The 20233-nt window shown below is 45.7% G+C and overlaps 1 protein-coding gene across 9 annotated transcripts in view; it reads left to right on the plus strand.

Annotated features, from left to right (window-relative positions):
* Positions 1-936: 936 nt before the first annotated feature.
* The window catches only part of COL16A1 (collagen type XVI alpha 1 chain), a 122378-nt gene continuing 103081 nt past the window's right edge, over positions 937-20233 (plus strand). For 6 of the 9 annotated variants that reach the window (XM_083625125.1, XM_083625128.1, XM_083625130.1 and 3 more), the window contains exons 1-2: positions 1103-1481; positions 7937-8070. In XM_083625125.1, the coding sequence (XP_083481251.1) occupies positions 7983-8070 (88 nt within the window). In that variant the 5' untranslated portion in view covers positions 1103-1481; positions 7937-7982. Of the gene's footprint in view, positions 1482-7936; positions 8071-20233 lie in introns of all 9 variants that reach the window. The other 3 variants (XM_083625126.1, XM_083625132.1, XM_083625133.1) reach the window with 3 other exon arrangements.

Genomic DNA, 20233 nt, shown 5'->3' on the forward strand with positions numbered 1-20233 from the left:
ACATGGGAGTTGGTGGTCTGATGGGCGTTGTGGTCCAAAAATATCCGGGGAGTGACAGGCTGGTAAAAGCAGGGCTCAGTGCTGGTTAACCCTGCAAGAACTTGTTCACTGTTGAGTTCAAAGCCAAGAAGTTGATTAGCGAAAAGAACATATATTTCATATATTTCAACAGCAGAATTGTCCTCCAGTAGTTTATGGGCAGCTTAAAATAGCAGCAAAGAAATTCAATTATGTTTGCATATTAATGAGAAACTACCTAATTTGCACTTATTGAACCAATACATGAACCAAAACACAAGCTATCCCTTGGAATTCGCACATCTCTGAACTTTGCGATGCAGTTCTCCAACGAAACAACATATTTAAAAATGCATGTATTAGGGCAAAGTGTGTGTGGGGGAAATGCACACATTACTGAAAATAAGATACAACACTGCATTGTATTATAGGAAATTGTTTGCAAAAATGTACAATGGTTATGCTTTGCCTCCATGGTCAGAGGCGGCAATGCTTCTGAATACCACTTGCTGGAAACCACAGCAGGTAGGCAGAAGGCTCTCGTGGTCAGATCCTGCTTGCCTTTTTTTCCTACGAGCATCAGGCTGGCCACTCTGAGAATGGGATGGTGAGCTAGATGGGCCACTGGCCAACAGGTTCTCTTATATTCTTATGGTCCCCAGAAATATTTGGGGGAAGCCATGGCTGTTTAAAGTGGCATGATACTGCTTGAAAAGTACAATGTGCATAAGGCCTCAGCCTCAGGCAGCTTCCCGTGTTCCCATGACAATGGCATCCGAACGGGTTGTCAGCTTGGCTTCCACCTGCAGCAACTCCTTGGCCCTGAACAATCTCATTAAGACGTGTCAAACATTAGGAAGGCAAAGAGAGAGAGAGAGCACTATATAGAGAGCAGAGCAGCGGATGAGGTGGCTGTGGCTTTCGTTGCCTGTAGGCCTTTGTTCCTGTCCCAGCTGGGCTTGATTAAGCTCTCTTGGCATTCCGGCACGTTTAATAGCTCTTTGCTTCCAGCGCAGGGGCCTGGCAGAGAACGAGCGTTTCGTCACAGAGGCAGCCTCAAGCGCTTAAGGCAGTTGTGGGGGGGGCAGGGCGGGGGGAGAACCTTCAATTTTCCAACTCAGGAGGGAGAGTCTAAAAGAAGAGCTATCTGGGTTCTGAGCTGTCAAAAACTCTGTAAGGACCCCATCGAGCTTGCTCTGCAACAGAGGCTGGGATCTGCTCTCCTCGTTGCCTCTGCTCCACCGATTCTCCGCTCTTTCTGTCTTGCACACCAGCCAAAAATAAAGAGGGGGGGAGTTGCAAACAACTGAAAAGTTGGAGAGGAGGCTTGCCAGATCTGATGGTGACGTGGGCTGCAAGCTCCCTGCTAGTTTGCTTGCTTGCTGGGGACACGATTGCTCTCCAACGCTCCTCTTCCCCCACTGCTTAGGAATATGGCCAGCTGTGTGTAGCACCTCCGACAGGTAAGAGAACTAATCCCTCCCAGTTTGATTCAGAACTCTCTCTCTCTCTTTCGAACATCTGTTTCCAGGGCCACGAGAACTTTTTGATTTGCTCCTGGGTGACTTTGTTTGCTGAAGCAAGGATGCTGTTTGAGGCAAAGCAGGGGGGAGGAGGGGGTGTTGGCTGGAAGGCAAGTTTTCAGGTACGGTTTTCAGGCCACCTAAGCCGCGGAAGGTGATTAGCTAAGCTGCTGCAAGTTTGCCATACCACCGTGGATCTCATGCTTTATCACCATGGTTGACTCCTGGATGAAATCCTTCCAGAACCTGGCTAGAAAGCAGCTCTCAGAGTTATCTTAAATTTGCTTAGCTTTAGGGCTCTGTGTTGTTGGGTGTGGGTCTGTATAGTGTAAGCTTAGGGAGATGCGGAGGAGCAAAGACAGAGGCTTTGTAATGCATCATGTACCTTTCCATAAACACCTCCAGATGTGCTTTATGTGCAATAAATCCTGTTTTAAGGGGGGCAATGAGAGGAATCCTTGCCTCTTAGGAGAAGCTTCTTTTCAAGCAAAAAGCATGACTGTATCCTTCTGGAAACAGGGCACCTTTAACAGGAGGTGAAGAAAAGGAGTAATTTTTGGAAGGGGATTTAGCACAAGCTTTCTGTACACACACCTGCGAGGAAATTGTAACGTGGGCTATGTGAGGCCCCCTTTTTATTATTTATCTAACTTGCAGAATTTACACAGGAGTGTGAATTCCCTCCCTCCCCCTTTCATTTGACACATCAATCAACCTGGGATCAAAGGAGGATCATAAATGCAGATCTCCAGATGGTGCGTTGCAAGTTTTCCCCTCCATTTAAAACTTAATCACTTTGGAGATTCCCACCCCCTGCTTCAAGGCAGATCAGCTAAAATGAACCAGGATTATTATTATTATTATTATTATTATTATTATTATTATTATTATTTTGCCAGTTTGTGGAGCTGCTCACTGTAGGATATGGCCTGGCATAGGGTGGAGGAGAATTTTGTTTGGGCCAGGTATTTCAGCAAATTCATAGAACAATTGAATGGTGGATTGGAAGGGACGCAAAGGGTCATCTAGATGAATGCCCTGCAAATTGACCTAACCCACACCTTCCAAACATGGCTTGGGACATAGTTAACCTTCCGATTTCAGAATTATCAGGATTTTTGTGATCTTGGCTCAGAAAGCACCAAATTGCATACAAATGTGCATATTTTAGAACAAATTACATTTAGGAATACATAAATATGCATTTAAAAACTTGCTTAAATACCAGTTTCTGTAGAGATTTTATATAGAAAAACAGATTAATGGGGAAACAGAACAGGATAGACTTATTAATGAGCACCGGTCAAATTGGCACGAAGTGTAAATAGAGGGATTTGCCCCTCCTTTTGCCCCTCCTTAGTTCCTCATGCCATCCAGTGCAAACACCTCTGCAGAGATTAACTTGATGACTGCATAGGTAGAGTCAGGTCCCCCTAATTATTTAAAGCAATGTATACTATGAAGGGGCCAAGATACCTGCATAACTTCCTGTGTTTCATTTATGCAGCACATAAATGTGCATCTGAATTTGGCTCACCATGCTTGAAGTTCTCCTAAATGTGTAGGGACATTGCAGAGCTTACCATGGACTGCTGTTTGGGAATGCTTTGCAGTGTCCTATTTCCACCCCCCTCCTTTTCAGTTTTGGAGCTAACTGTGGCTAGTGTTCTGTCTGCGCTGGTGTTTTAGTTACCCAATAATTAGCCCAAACCCAAGCATGTAAAGCTGGTTCTTTTAATCACAGTTGCAAAATGTGGCTTGGCATCAGCTACGGTTCATGGAAAGACTGGTGTGGATGTCCTTCTAACATCACAGTTAGCTTTGAAACTAGAAGGGAACAGTGAGTCACTGCACAGGTAGCCAAGGTAGGAGGGATGACGACGAGTGTGCCAGCTGGTGGGGCACCCCACTTCCCTACTCACAGGGGAGCCTGGGCAGCGCTAAGTGGGAAAGTGCTGGCAGAGGAGGTGGAAGCCTCTGCCTTGGAGAGATTTCAAAAATCTTTCAACTGCTGGGGCAATTGATTTGGGCTATAACCCATGCATTTTAAAAGAGCTTTGCTGGCCTCTGCTTCTGAGTCCCATTCAAAGTGCTGGTAATTGCTTTCAAAGCCTTAAAGGGCTTAGAGCTCAGGGGGCCTGACAGAATGCTTTCTCCTGTGTTGATCTGCCTGTGCCCTCTTAGGCCACTCACTAAGTATTTTCGTTAAATGCTGCCTTGGTCAGGTGTGAGGTGAAGCAGGTGGTAAATGAGGAAAGTGGCATCTATGCCTGTAGCACCCTGACAATGGATCATTGCCTGATCTCTAGGATGCTGACTTGGCCTCCGTGTGGTTTTCCTTTTGACATCAGGCAGAGCACACTTTTGGTTTCCCAGGCCTTTTAAATTGCTGCAGTGTCTCTTCTGTGGATTGAACTCTTACTTATTGTTTTTATCTACATGCAGGTTCTGAGTTTTTTAAAAATTTATTCTTTCTTTTTAAAAAGTGTTGCATAGTGCATATGGTAGGATACAATAACAACACAAACAGGACATGACATAATAGTGCACATCAAAGAAGTGTCAGGCATCATGCCCAGAGGGTCGCATCCAGAGATAAAGAGCAGCTTGAGAATCTGTAGGAACAATTTAATCAAGAAGGTGTCTAGGTAATAGGTCCAGCCAAAAGGGGTTTGTTTGTTTTGTTTTGTTTTGTTTTTTAGTAGTTGGTGGTATTATAAGGTCTCCCTGCCTGGCTAAATGACACAAATGGGGATTCCAACTGCCTGCAGATTAATTTATCACATTTACTTTCAGCCCTCAAAACACATTGCTGTTGGGTCAATTTTTTTCTGGCCACATTATGGTCCACCATCCTTGAATAGTGAAGCATGTTGAGTTGTTTCCATTGATGGGCAATTTCCATTCTAGCTGTCGCTAAGAGACAAATGATAAGGCATATCAAGCCATTCATTGGGGGGGAAATGATAGGAGAACCAGTCCTGGATCTAGAAACACAATCTGATTAACAGTAGTAATTACTTGGACTACTCTAGACCAAAATCCCTGCACCACTGAACACATCTACCACTTGTAGGACATTGTTCCTATCCGATTGCACCATGGTTCATGGGACTTAGCTTCACAGTTTGAGTGTGGCCTCCCTCAGCCTTACTGACACTGGCTTCATCAGTAGTTTTAACCAAATAGCTTTACTCTCTTTTTTTTTATTTACATTTGTGTTAGGGGACTCATAAAGTGAGTTTTATGTAGGGCAGTAAATAAATGCTTTCAATAAATAAATATAAATAAAATATCTCAACAGTTCACTCCTGGGCAGGCCCTTCATAAATCTCCAATTTCCCGGTGTTATTCAGAATGGCTTGTTTCCCTGGGTTAGGAATGTGTGCACAATCCCTGGGCTATTTTGCTACAGGCGCTCCCAAGTCCTCGTAAAACACAATTTGCAGAAGAAGGTTAAACCTCTGTGTCTCTGGGAAGGCACAGCAAGCTTTCAGGGAATCCAGACATTCCCCCCAGAAGTAAAGATGGAGTCCAAAGAGAATTGGGTGATGGAATTTCACCTGGGCAAAATTTAAGCCAAGGGACTGCACCCCAGGAGTGGGCCCACTGACAAGAGCCCCTAGACCTGGTGTGGTAAGGAGGTAGGATCACTGGGGGAGGGGGGCACAGAGAGTCCTTTCCCCAAAGTCCATCCAAAACCTGGAGTCAACACTGTTCTCTTCAGACTAAACCTAGGAGAAATCTGAGGAGGCTCAAACCATTTTACAAAGGGTATCCCATAAATACCATAACCGAGACTGTGGTTTGGCAAAAGGAAAAACTGAGCAGAATCTGGAGATGGAAGGGAGATGTGAGGGATTTCAAAGGAAGTCTGAAGACTTTTGATAAGACTTACAAAAGCATTCAGGGGTAAGTGTGTGTAAATTCCTATCTGCAATAGTTGGTCCAGCCTGAGATGGGCAGGGAAGAGTTTGGTTATAGGAAATGAGGAGGAGGAGGAGGAGGAGGAGGAAGAAAAAGAAGAAGAAGAAGAAGAAGAAGAAGAAGAAGAAGAAGAAGAAGAAGAAGAAGAAGAAAACACATAGTGGAGCACTTGTAGGTGGTTGTCCACTGTGTGAATAGGATGTTGGATGCCTTTGGATGCTTTTGTCTCTTCTTGTGAACTTGGAACCTCCTCCTGTGCTCCCCCTACTGGGGAAAACATAGAGGAGGGTCCAAAATTGCCCCCCCCCCCATCCGCAGACTGGAAACTTGGCTGTGATTCCTGAAAGACATTCTCCCTGCCTTGTTGTTGTTGTTTAGTCATTTAGTCGTATCTGACTCTTCATGACCCCATGGACCAGAGCACGCCAGGCACTCCTGTCTTCCACTGCCTCCCGCAGTTTGATCAAACTCGTGCTGGTAGCTTCAAGAACACTGTCCAACCATCTCGTCCTCTGTTGTCCCCTTCTCCTTGTGCCCTCCATCTTTCCCAGCATCAGGGTCTTTTCCAGGGAGTCTTTTCTTCTCATGAAGTGGCCAAAGTATTGGAGCCTCAGCTTCAGGATCTATCCTTCCAGTGAGCACCTTCCAACCAAAGTTAAGGTAAAGGTAAAGGTACCCCTGCCCGTACAGGCCAGTCTTGACAGACTCTAGGGTTGTGCGCTCATCTCACTCTAGAGGCCGGGAGCCAGCGCTGTCCGCAGACACTTCCGGGTCATGTGGCCAGCGTGACGAAGCTGCTCTGGCGAACCGGCACCAGAGCAGCACACGGAAATGCCATTTACCTTCCCGCTATAAAGCGGTACCTATTTATCTACTTGCACTTAAGGGTGCTTTCGAACTGCTAGGTGGGCAGGAGCTGGGACCGAACGACGGGAGCTCACCCCGCCGTGGGGATTCGAACTGGCGACCATGCGACCGGCAAGTCCTAGGCGCTGAGGTTTTACCCACAGCGCCACCCGCGTCCCTTGAGTGCGTCCAACCAAAGTTAGGTATATGGAAATTCATCAGGTTTCAGTGGGGAAGTTAATCTTAGTAGCAGTGAGATGAGCCTGCCCAGAAGGGGACAGAGCAGGGCAGCAGCAGGGTCAGGATAGTTTTTGGTTGTTGATGCCATGGCTACAAACCTTGTGCTCCCCATGTTCACCCCACCCCAGCTCAGCAAGTAGGAACATGGTTGCAAACAAGGAACCCCTGCCTCTCCAACACCATTCCTCACGTGCCACGATTAGTTACTGGAATAATAATGGAGTTTACAGCAGGTTCTTTCCTGAGCTGGCAAAATCAGTCCTCCAAAGTTCAGTCGCAGCCCTGCTAACCGTCCCGACACACCCCAAAAATATTTCTATCCTGTTTTCTGGACACTGGCACACATCGCGCCCCTCTTGGAACAAATAACTCCCCTCTGCACACACCAGTTTCTTCTTGTGTGTGAAGTTTCATCCAAGGTACAGGCCAGGAGCAAAACTGGGCCTGGGGAAAGTCAGCCAAAAATGAGTCGGGGACAATTGGTCTTCCTTTACTCGGCTCTCCCCTGTCATAATGGACCTTCTTCCAGAAGACTCATCATTCCAGAGGCTGGGGTTGTAAGCAGGGTTTCCACTGAGAGCAAATAAAAAAAAAGAAAAGAGGAGACACTAATTTGAACTACAAACAATTCTACAAAATATCCTGTCAGCTCATCCCTTAGCACCAGAAGGCTCCCATAATTGCTTCACATCAAGGAGTCCACAGAAGCTGTGCAACGCTAAACCACGATTCCCTGAAAGCAGCTTTCCAGATGTAGCAGCTAATCTGGGCTCTACTCATTACACACACACACACTCTCCGCCACACAACCACCACAGGCTTATCACTGCAGCCAGTGGATATTGCTGAAAATGACATTTTGATGCAAATTTGGGCAAAACAGTACTGAAATTTTTGCAACCACCTTAAAGGGCTTTGAAAGGAAGGGTGGCATGCCTTGAGGTTGTACAGAGCAATCGTGCACCCCTAATTTAGCACCACTTAGGGTAAGAAGTAGCCAGCTTGGTGCCCTCCAAATGGGACTGCTGGGAGTTGGAGTCCAAGAACATCTGGAGGGCATTATGTTGGCTACCCTGACTTAGATCCTGACTATGTGGTACAGTCATCACTTGGAAAGTAGTGTTAAATAGCCAGGCTCTGGGTGTTGAATTCTGATGCACTTCCTGAAGCAGACAGAGAAAGCTGGAGGGAATCATAGTCTGCTTATCTTATCTCCCCTTTAGTAGCTAATATTCCCACTGGGTTGGGAAGGAGAAGAGCAGGGATAATTAGCTGCTGAGATAGAAGGTGGGTCTTTTGTTGTTCCAATGAAATGGCAGACATGTTGACCCTTCTCTTTTCTCAAGGGGCCCTTGCTGACATCTGCTCCCTCTCTCTTCTAGGTGCAGCATTCCCAGCAGTGCCTTCCTGGGCTACCAAAGACCCACCATGTGGGGAACCCCTTTTTCCATCTTGTGCTTGTTTGGCATCGTCTTTGGCACCAGCAGAGGAGGGAAATTGCTTGCTCCTCAGGAAGGTAAGAGAACCATCATGGCCTACACAGACGGCCAGTTCCTTAATAGGATGTAGATGGATCACTAAGATTGTGTTGTGCGATACACGTCAGAGAATCCACAGAAATGGATCCAGGCTCCTGGTGTTTGGAATGAATGTTGGGTTTCAGGTGTCTGCACCCTTTGCGGAGGCAGTTTGGCTTTGTACATGCTTTCCCTTTTCACATCTTACAGTAAGTGAAGTCAGGATTCTACTGGAAATAATGTGTAACTTTTAATGAACTAAAGCTGAGCCCTACCGTTAATTAAAGTGCCAGCGAAGGAAACTGAAAAACATCCAACTGAAAGAGTTGCAGCAGTTCTCAGCATTAATTAATTCAAGTTTCAGTGTTGAATATATGCAAATCCTTTTGGCACTAAAGAAAGGTTCCAAAACTATGACACCAACGAAAGATGGGATCCAAATCGTTTTGATGATTACTGTGGCTAATTCACGCAACACTGTGTGAGGTGGCAATGTCTTTTAGGGTTGCCTTTCCCCCTTAATTTTCTTAACATACTGTTATAGCTTGGGGGTGGTGTCAGTCTGGATGATGCCCATGAGTCCCTTCCAACCTGTGATCATGTGACTGTGAGGTTACAATCTACATGAGGAAACCTGGTTAACTTTTGTTAAGGTTATGGTCTCAGCTGGCCTGTTAAGTGCTGCCATTTACTAGTCCAAAGAGGTTGCCATAGAGACAAATGGGAGTAACACCCCCTCACCTCACCTAGTTGGAAGAGACATCACCTTGTAAGGTAGCAGCAGTACAATGGCCAGAGATTTGTATGTGAGTTTTGGCTGATGCTGGAAGCTGGAGAGACTAAGGCTTGTTTTGCTCGGTGCTGGTCCCAAGAGCTTGGGGCTTCCCTGTAACCCTAATAGGGGAAGCAAGATCTGTTGGGTGTTGATGCTGAGGTCTCCTCCAGCCTATGGTCAGGTTGTATATATGTGTAAATGAAACCATATATCCTAAAGACACTACAGTCTCCATTAACTTTTCATTCCAAGGAGATGGAACCCTGGGGAAAGCACAGGAACCCCTGAAATCTCTTGCTGCCTCGAGATTGAGGTGTGAGCAACAATACAATGGTTTGGTGTCAAGGATGAAGGTGGCCTTGGGGCAAGAACTTGGTTATCCACCCCATTATTGTGTATGGTGTTTTCCCGGGTACAGGAATCAAGCCCCTGCTTCAAAGAGCTTACACTTTAAAATTCAGCACCAGGGAATCAACAGAAGAAAGAGAGGAAAGTGAGGCAGAGGAAGAATATGCAAAACATCCGGCTGCTCCCCCTGATAATGTTATAGCTTGATAGGTGCTAGAATTCAATTAAGGTTTGGGGATGTCAAAGCTAATTTCCTTAGAGATGATAGCCAGATTCATGTGTGTTTAAGGTAGAATAATTGAATCATAGAGTTGGACGGGATCTCAAGGGTCATATAGTCCAATTTCTGGGTGTGTATTTAAGCTGTGTGATATTCTGTTAATCCTTTAATTAGCATGTGTGAAGGCTCATTAAGTCAGACCCAGTGTGCTGGATTGTGTGTCCGACATTCTTAATCCTGTGAAATCAACATGGGTTCAAAGGCAATGGAGTCAGCCTTTGAGGTGAGAGTCTGGGGGTGTAAGCACTGCAAAAGCATCATAGAACTAGGTGTGGGAATACAGATGAGTGGGGCCTCTCTCTGCGTTACAGAATACCAGGGCTTAGGTTAGCAAGGTTAGAGCAGGTGGGATATGACTGTTCTCAGGAAAAGGCAAGCTGCAGGGCAAGGATGCTACTGCCTTTGTAAGAGGCTGGCCCCACATGGGATGGGATGCTCAGAACCCCCTTCATTAGGCACAGGTTGTATATATGTTTAAATAAACCATATATCATAAAGACACCACAGACTCTGCTGTGCCCTGTTGTCCAAAAGGGGACACGGATCCTGGTAAGCACACCTGGTACCCCTGGAATCTTGCACCACTCAGAGACTGGGCTGGTGTGTAACAATATGTAAAATAATAAATGAAGGGGGAATGCTCCTGAGCATGTGGAAAGGGCCTCTTTGTCACCACTGGCTAACTTCAGCTTCACAGTTGCTACTGCACTTGTGCACACTGCTGACCATCCTGTAAAACTGGTGCATGTGTCAGCCTTCAGATTGCAGGGCCTTGTGTGTGTTTTCTACTGCTCGCAAGCCTGGTGTTGCCTGCCACAAACATCTGAGAGGCAATCTTGTCCCCAGGTGTGGAGGTCCTTGCAGTGACCTCCGGATCAATCCCAGGCCGAAAACACTGTGATTTCTGCACCACCTCCGCAATCGTGCGGGACTCTGGAGGGCAAAATTCAGCTGTGAAAGGCAAGATAAACCTCGGCTCGTTGCTGAATTAATCTGCTGGCATCTCTGACTGACGGATAGAAGTGCTCCAAGGTGCATGTTCAGCAACAATTTGCTGTGACTGATAGCTGCCTTCATCGCTCTTGGCATTTTGCTGCAGGCGGCCTCTTGAGACTTTCGTGGGCTGCCCATGCAGCAATATGAAACGGACTCCAGCACCCCGCCTGGGTTATCATAACTGGATGTGCATATCTGTCCGTTCCGTTCAGATCCCCAATTCGGTCTCCATTCCTGGGGAGCTGCTATATCTAGCTAGGGAAAGGCCAACTTTAGCATAGTGGAGCGATGGGTGGTGGCGGGGGAGGAAGGCACTCTGCTTCTCCATGGCTTGGGGGCCAAAAGTGCATGTTTGCCACAAAATTGGCTTCTTTGCAGTGGGAAAATGTAGAAACCCCAAATATAGGTAAATATTAAAGAAGGGAATGATAGCTTTGTGGAGAAGGGACTCCAACTCGCTAGTGTCAGAGGATAATGCTTTGCATGCAGAAGGTAAAAGATAAAGGTAAAGGGACCCCTGACCATTAGGTCCAGTTGTGGATGACTCTGGGGTTGCGCGCTCATCTCACTCTATAGGACAAGTGAGCCGGCGTTTGTCCGCAGACAGCTTGCGGGTCATGTGGCCAGCATGACTAAGCTGCTTCTGGCGAACCAGAGCAGCAAACGGAAACACCGTTTACCTTCCTGCCAGAGCGGTACCTATTTATCTACTTGCACTTTTGAGTGTGCTTTCAAACTGCTAGGTTGGCAGGAGCAGGGACCGAGCAACGGGAGCTCACCCCGTCGCAGGGATTCGAACCACCGACCTTCTGATCGGTAAGTCCTAGGCTCTGTGGTTTAACCCACAGTGCCACGCAATACTGTGTCCAAATGCCAGGATCTCTGGGGTTGTTTTTTTAAAATAAATAAATAAATGATTTGGTAGCAGGTGATGTAAAAGACCAATAATTGTAGGCAGTAATGGGCAAAAAGCACAAATAATCTAGCCAGGTATTGGGAGCTTCTTATGTTCCAAAAGTGTAGATTCTTTCTCTCTCTGACATACAAGGAAACAGTGGCAAGATTTCTACCCCACTCTGGACCCTCCAGACTGGAGCTGCTTTTTGTGAGTTTATTCTGCAACAGATCATTGATGGAACAATCGTGCATTAAGTGCTCTGGAGGCTGCTCCACTATAATAGATCCAGTAAGAAATGCCCTGTATGGGAACATCTTATGCTCAACAAATGTGTTGAGGGGTGTGTGCGTGCATATGTGCAAACTCGCATGTGGGGGTGCTGAACTGAGTCTTTGACCTGGGTGAAAGAAAGCCTAGATTCACCCCTGGGTGGTGGTATGTCCTTCAAGGGATGTTTTTAAACTCTACTATTCTATTATACTATGGCCTTATACTATGGCCGAGTGCAACAGCAGCACTCTCTTGCATTTTCCAGCAACTGGTCTTCGGGGATACAGTATTTTGTCTCCAAAACCAGAGGCCTCCTCCGTGCATAGCACTTGCTTTGCCACTGAGCTATATAGACTTTCCCCGGAGTTGGAAGAGGGAGTGGCTCAAAGGAATGTAAGAAATAAAAGGAAAGCAGGGAGAGAGAAAGGGAGAATTGGCAGGAGGGAGAGGTACAAGTGGGCAGGAGCTGGAGGGCAACTTTTACATATGGATTGTTTAAAAAGAACAGAATCTTTGGTTGCAGGCCAGCCAAATCTCAACTGGGGGGGTGTCTGTTGTGCAAACACTGATGGGCGTGGAATTAACACACGATGCATTACCGAAAAACTATTGTTGGATTAAAGGATGGTTCAATTACTCCCTGACAGTCTTCTGCACAAAAACTGCCTGCAAGATATCTTGAGCTGAAGGACTGCTGAGAGGATTTGACAGATCAAACATGAGTCACCTTTTCCTTCACACCTCCTCCCTCCCTCCCTCATAATTTTTAAATGTGTCTGGTACTCAGTGAGCAGATACCCCTACCTCCTTCCAGTCCACTGGTCTTATTTACAGTGCTGGTAATACACACGGCACTTTGTACCATAAGTAAAACTGACAATCCTCAGTCCCCAAGGAGCCTACAGTCTAAAATTCCCACTAAGTGTACCCAGCGGGGGCTTCTGCAACTCCAACGCTAAGTGCATAACCCTCCAAGTGTCCATATTTTCCAGGGACAGTCCCAGAATTACAAAAGCCATTGTGGCTTCTGATTTGATCCCAGAATGTCCCAATTTCCCCCGCCAGCACTGAACTCAGGGAGGTCATAAGCCAGCACTTGTCCTCAGTGGCAGTGGCAGCCACGGCTTCGAGGAGGCATCCTGTTGCCTCTGCCTGCCAGCCTCCTCCCTTGGGCAGGTTGTAGCAGCACTGGAGAGGGGGAGAGGAGGCGGAGAGGCTGCAATCGCTGGAGAGGCCCAGCCCTGCAAGGCCACTCTGGGCAGGATGAAAGGGGGAACGGAGCAGAGCGCAAGAAGTCCTGATTTTGATTTTTTAAAAAGGTTTTATGCATCTGTGTCTAATCTTGCCCATTTCTAAAATTTATTTACACTCATACCTCATGTTGCATCTGCTTCAGGCTATGTCTTTTCAAGTTGCGTCCCGCAGCAACCTGGAAGCACCGGAACGGTTACTTCCACATTTCGCTGCTCGCGCATGTGCATAAGCGCTAAATCATGCTTCGTGCATGCACAGAAGTGCTAAATTGCGCCGCCGCAACGCTTCTGGATGCGAATGCTTTGAGTTGGGAACGTGCCTCCAGGATGGATTATGTCCGAAACTCAAGGTTCCACTGTATTGGTGGGTGGGTGTTTTTTTGTAAATCTACCAAAGAATAAAATACAATGAAATGAATCAAATCAGGATTAAGGGGTTTTCTCAGGATGGTGGGCATGTCTGCTGGTGTAGCGGTGGTGGCACTTGCCCTTCTTCCAATAGGAAATGCTGTGCAGCATGGGGGAGAGAAATGGGGGTCAGTGGGGGAAGGGAATGAGAAATGTCCTTATTTCCATCTGATGAATGTTGGAGGGAATGTAAGTGGAGGGCAGGGAGAACTGGTGCCCAAACATACTGGCAGAGTGGTAAGCAGGGAGACCAGCAGTAGATGGAGCCAAAGCCAATGGCAGGCAGAACCAATTCATTAGCATGTATAGTTATGCAGCTCCCGCAGGGTCAAACAAGAAGAGGAGAGCAGCGATAGCATAGGAATAACCCCGCAAGGCCCTTTGAGACTCCAGACACAGAGCCTGCTGCAATCGGAGGCAATCTGTTCTGGTTCCTTGGGCACAGAGTGCTTCATTTATGTATCTGTCTTTGTTCAGTGGCAGATGCACTTATTCCGAGCACATCTGTGGATCCCACTAGCTTTGTTTCAAGTCTTGGGGCGGGGCGGGGGGGGGGTGAGTTGCTTTCCTTTGCTGGATAAAGGAGGGGGTGGAGAATGTAACATCTTCCATGGTGGCTCCAGACAACAGGGTTTTTTCTTTTCATTTATTGCAGAATGTTTTAATCTAGTTGGCAGTCCCTCTCTCCCAGCCCGACTCCTTTCCCCAACTGAAGCTGTGAATTTGAGCTGGATCACTGGTCTATCCTGCACAATATTGTCTATTCCTGCCTGGCAGTGGCTATTATCATAAGAATATGAAAAGAGCCCTGCTGGAGCGGACCAAAGGCCTATCTCATTCAGCATCTTGTTTCCCAATGGCCAACCAGATGCTTAAGGGATTTTTGCAAGCCAGGCCTGAGGAGAACAGCATGTTCCTCCTCGCTGACCCCAGCAACAGGCATTCAGACGCATTACTGCCTCTAGTGATGGAGGCAGGGCCTAGCCATCATAGTTAATGGCCATTGATAGCCTAAGCCTCCATGAATTTGTCTTGTAGAGCCATCCAAGTTGGTGGCCGCTGGCCATCACTACATATTGTGGCAGAATATTCCATAGTTTTACTCTGTGCTATGTGAAGAAGTCTTTCCTTTTATCTCTCCTGAATCTCCCAGCATTCAGCTTCATTGTGTGGCCTCTGGTTCTAGTACAGTGGTACCTCTGGTTGTGAACGGGATCCGTTCTGGAGCCCCGTTCACATCATGAGCAGAACGCAACCGGGTTGTGATTCGCCGCTTCTGCGCATGCACATGATGTTATTCTGAGCGTCTGCGCATGCACGAGTGGCAAAATCTGGAAGTAACCCGTTCCATTACTTCCGGGTCACCGCGGGACGCAACCTGAAAAGATGTAACCTAAACCGAGCATAGCAAGAGGTTTGACTGTATTATGAAAGAGAGAGAGAGAGAGAGAGAGAGAGAGAGAGAGAGAGAGAGAGGAAGGGGGGGTTTCCCTATCCTTTCTTCACCCCATGTATATGCACCTTTTAGTCTCCTTTTAGTCAGTCTTTCTTCTTAAAAAAGACCCAAATGTTGTAGCCTTTCCTCGGAGGGAAGTTGTTTGAACTCCTTGTTTTGATCATGAACGTACAAAAAGCCTGCTGGATCAGGCTAGTGGCCCATCTTGCCCAGGATCCTGTTCTCACAGTGGCCAACCGGATGCCAGTGGGAAACCCACAAGCAGGATTTGAGCCCCTCCTGTGGCTTCCAGTAACTGTTATTGAGAAAGATTGCTTCCTCCAGCTGTGGAGGCAGAGCAGAGCCATCAGGGCTAGCAGTCATTGATAGCCTTCTCCTCCTCCATGAATTTGCCCAGTCCTCTTTTAAAGCCATTCCAGTAGCCATCACTGCCTCCTGTGGGGGCAAGTTCCATATTTTAACTATGTGCTGCCCATTTTTTGGTCCTTTCCCAATCTCCTTTTTGAGGTGAGGTGATCAGAACTGTACACAGGATCCCAAGTGTGGCCTTGATGTAAATTTGCACCTTGGCATTCATTTCCAGCATTCCAGGCTGAGAAAGGTCTTTCCCCAGCGCTGCTACGTGAGATCCTTGTAACTGGAATTGCTGGCAGCTGAACCTGGGCTCCATTTCTGCTCTGCTGAGGCCCTTATTTATTCTGTCTCTTCCATTGCCTCTCTTGCACTGAAGGCTGCGCCCCTTTTAAAGATTTGCTTCACTCTGCCAAGTGCCTGAGGTGACATTTCCGGGCTTAGGTTCAGCGGTGGCTATAGAAACCATTTCCAACCAAATGGGACCTTATAAATGGATGTTCTGTGTCACAAATAGGACAAAGCCTGGAGATACATCTGCAGTTGCTTATTGGTTCTATTTTTGGAGCTGAAGATACTTTGCTGCCAGACCCAGACATTTTGCTTCCTGGAGTGGAGCAGTAAATTGTGCCCCCACCCCCATCAAGGTAGTCTACTCCAGAGTCAGATAATGCCAGTCATGTGTGCCTCCTCCCACCCCAGCTGTCAAAACACAATAATAGCAACACACTAAGTTACCAACCATTGGCTGCCCTTTCACCTCAGACCAGTTGCCTAATGACAGGGCCGGCTCTTTTCCTGTATTTCAGGCCCAAATAGAATACAATAGAGCAGGATACAGTTCATGAGCAACCAGAATGACCTAAGAGAACCCCATGGATAGAACTGTTGTCCTGTATCATAGCTTCCTGCCTGGATGGGCTCATTCCTGCTCTATCTATTTGTCCAATGCTCACATATTCTGGTAGTGAGCATAATATATTGAAGCAATTAAACTATTCAGGTTAACACTGTGCTGCCTCGAAAATACTGCCTGTCTCTGGCAGGGGCAGAATTTGGGTCCTCCACTGGCTAGCAATGCAGCCTCTCCCTTACCTGCTTACACTGATGATGTGCAGAGTTCATCTGCGCTCCCTCCAACTTTCACATGCTCTCCTTTCATTCGTCTGTGATGCATTAAACAGAAACATTCCGTCTTCCTGACTTATGAGCTTGTTTTTCCCAGTTATTGGCTAAGCACATGGTAAATAGCAGACTCCTCTCGTACGCTCACTGCCCCGATGTTCTTGATCGTTTTCCTCTTCTCCTGTTTTGAGTTATCATGGCAGCTGCCACCATTGGCAAAAAAAGAAGGGCTCAGTGCCTATAGATTATGTGGGGGTGTAACTCTGGACAGCGGGAAAGAAAATGCCCCTTGAAATTTAAAGAGGCAGTTAAGGTTTCCCTTGCAAAAGGCAAGCTTTGGGGAAATTGGGGGTAGGTGGGTGTTCTTGATTTCATTCTGCCTTACTATGGTTTTATGATGGCATTTATAGTGTTTATTTATTTTAAGAAAATGTACCCTGATTGGAGAATCTGGTTAAAGCTATCAATTGCCTGAATCAAATAAGTCAAAATAATGTCATGATATGAAGCCACAATTTGTTCTTGGCGTATAAAGTGTGGCTTGTTCTAACTATGGTTTAGCATTATGTACAAACTCAACAGCCTGGTTTAACCATAGTTTGTTTGTCCTTGACCCCACCCCACCCGCTCACTAAGCCACAGAGGCAATAGCAGGTGGGGGGGAAACAAGCTTTGGATATTCCAACTGTGGCTCGTTTTGTCTTTTGTCAGATGACTCATGTTTTGTTGAACAAACTATGGCTGAAACAAACTATGTGTTTATGTGTTACATGCAAGCATAACCAGTAGCTAGGAACAAGCAAGGCACTTGGGAAAGGCACCTTCAGTTTTTCTAGCTCTGCTACAGATTACCCATTGTGATCTTGGTCAAGTTACTTAAGATGCCATAGAAAAATGTACTGTTATTATCCTGTGTGTTCTGCCTGTCTGTGCTCACCTGTTCCTCACTCCCTTTGCTCCCTGGTACTCTTCCATGGGGCCAGAAGGACAGCTATTAGAGTCAGGGGAGTTTGGTGGTCAACATTGGACCTTGCTGAATGCCTGACAATACTACTTTTGGCATCAGAGGGTCCCTATATCTGCCTGTAAATATCACAGAGCATGTTATCTACACTGCATAACAGTTGTTTGGCTCCTCCAGGGACAGTGAAAAATTCAAAGCAGTCATTTTGGGGAAAAAGCATCATGGAGAACTAGCCACCTGCAATGGCCAGAAGATTCTGCCTGTTGCTGTTTCAAGTTAGTATGCAAACTTGACCCTTCCTCCCCTCGCCAGCTGTGGCCAGATGTAGCTCCCCTTCCCGACTCTTCTTTCAAGCCTCGTTCATATTATTGAAACTCTGTTGACTTCCTTGGAAATTCCTCAGACGTTGCGTCAGAACATGAATAACTTCTTTGAATCTCACTTCTGACAAAATCTGGAGACAACTTGTAGATGTGGGGAATCCCGCCACCAAACACTCCATCTTGAGACGGTTTAAAAGCTTTTATTCACTCTTTCTGTCACATTGCTTTGTATTGATTTGAACCATTTCTCCCTTGCCTTCTGCCTGGAGGTGTTTGGGTGGCAGCTAACAGCTTCCCTCTCAAAGTCACTGTGGATTTTTGCTGAAGGCCAAATGGTTGTGATGATGGCTCTTTATCTAGAACGTTCCACACTCTCCTTTTGCTGCACAGAAAGTGCCCCAAATGATCTCCCAAGGGCATCCTATGGCCCACGCTAGCACATTGACTTCCCCTACCCATTGTTGTTTAAATAGTCCTAGCAGGAAGATGTTAAGCAGATGTTGTAGCCTGGACCTCAGAAGGGCCCTCAGGAGCAGTTTTTCGGGAGCTGTGATGTCTCTTTATAGACACACGCTGCAGTGAACCGTGGCCACAGCTGCACACTGGCTGTGATGATGCAGCTCAAGCCAACACTCCAGGGAATGCCGCAGTTCCGAGATCATTCATCAGGGAGGAGTCAGTTTCTGACTTTGCAGCTCTCTGGTATGACACCAAAGAACATTAAAGAGAGCTCATCCTAATTTCAGCATCCTAACCCTAATTCCAAGAAAAGTCAACCAGATGCGTTGAAAGAGGGGCGAATCTGGCAAATTTCAGTTTCTCTCTATTTCTAATTTTTCCAGTCCTGAAGTCAGTTTGCCACATTTCTGCACCACTAGGATTCATCAGCTTTTTAGTGTGCATTGTTCCTAGTTTTTACATAGTTCTATGCTCTAATAGACACATGGAGGGGGCTTGCAGGACTGCATTGCAAAACGGGTGTGGTGCAGATTTGTGGTTTACACATTGCTTTGAGAAATGTGAATTGGGTAGATTCACATTAAAATAGGGAGTGAACCAAATTTCTCTCCCATCCCCATCTCAAGGTGAAAAGGCAGCAGTACCCCCCTCTTGTTTTCATTGGTGTAATGTCTTCAAAGGTACACTGCCTCCGATTGAGGAAGTTTCGTTTAGATAACCTGGCTAACCATGAGCTTGCCTAATTGTGAGCTTCCCTTTTAAAACAATGCCAGTGTCCATGGACACATCCTGTGGCAGTGAGTTCCATAAGCCAGCTGGGCTTTGTGTAGAAGTCCTGTGTTCTTCCTTATTTTATTATTAAATTTATATCCTGTCTTCCTCCAAAATCAGGATTCAAGGCAGCTTACAACATTTAAAAAAATCATCATAAAGTACAAAGTGATAATGACAGACTAGTTAACAACAATAGTTAAAATATATTAGAACACATTTAATAAGATATTAACAGACTTAAGAGATAGAGGAGGCTTTTCTCTCCCAGATCTGAAATTGTATTTTGAAGCAGCATGTCTTGTTTGGATACAGGATTGGATAAAACTGGAAAAAGAAGAAGAGTTAGAACTAGAAGGACACGACAATAGATTTGGCTGGCACTCATATTTATGGTATGGGAAAGTGAAAATACATAAAGGCTTTTCAAACCATATAATAAGAAAGTCATTAATAAGAGTGTGGGGAAAATATAAAGATCTGTTAGAGCAGAAAACACCATGGTGGCTATCACCCACTAAAGCATTTTCACTTAAGTCGACCAAAAAAGTAAGCTGGTTGACATATAGAGAGTTGTTAACAGAATAAGAAGGTAAACTCAAACTAAAAGAGTATGATAAGCTGAAAGGCTATCTACAAAGTTGGTTACACCATAGGCAATTAAATGAATTTTTTAAGGAAGATAATAAAAAGGGGTTTAGTTATACAATCTCCAGATTTCAAAAAAAAATAGTGGGAGAGAATGTTAAATTGCTTAAAAAAGCATATAGTATTTTATTAGAGTGGGAAACCAAAGATAAAAAAAACCTTATTGGATCAGAAACACGGATATTTCTGCCAAGGGAAGAAGAGGTAAGAGTAATGCAGAAAGTACCACATTTGAAGCTAAGATCTCCTGCCCTCCTGGGGCAGGTGCCAAATGACTGGCCTTGCAGAGATCATGGAAAAAGGAATAGTGGAGAATTGGGTGGAATTAATCCTCTTCTTTGTATTTGATGACAGTGGTACCTTGGTTTACGAACTTAATCTTTTCCAGAAGTCTGTTCTTAAACCAAAGCGTTCTTAAGCCAAGGCGCGCTTTCCCATAGCAGTGGGGGACTCAATTTACAAATGGAACACACTCAACAGGAAGCGAAACATGTTCTTATTCCAAGGCAAAGTTCACAAACCAAAACACCTACTTCTGGGTTTGCAGCATTCTTAATCCAAATTGTTCATAAACTAAGCTGTCCTTAAACCAAGATACCACTGTGTGTATTTATTTTTCCCAATGAATATTTAACCACTTTTACTGTGTTTTTTCGACCATATATATTGTTAAGGACAATGTAATGTACCATGGATGGATTCAATATCTTATTAAACATTTTCTTTCTGACTTATTGTTAACATGGTCTTATTTTATATTGCTAAAGCTGGTTAAGTCTGAAATGTATTTGTACTATGTTTCACTCTTGTAAAAAAAATTGTGTAAGATACATTAAA

Source organism: Podarcis filfolensis (assembly GCF_964270895.1).
Source record: "Podarcis filfolensis genome assembly, chromosome: 8".
Classification (NCBI taxonomy): domain Eukaryota; kingdom Metazoa; phylum Chordata; class Lepidosauria; order Squamata; family Lacertidae; genus Podarcis; species Podarcis filfolensis.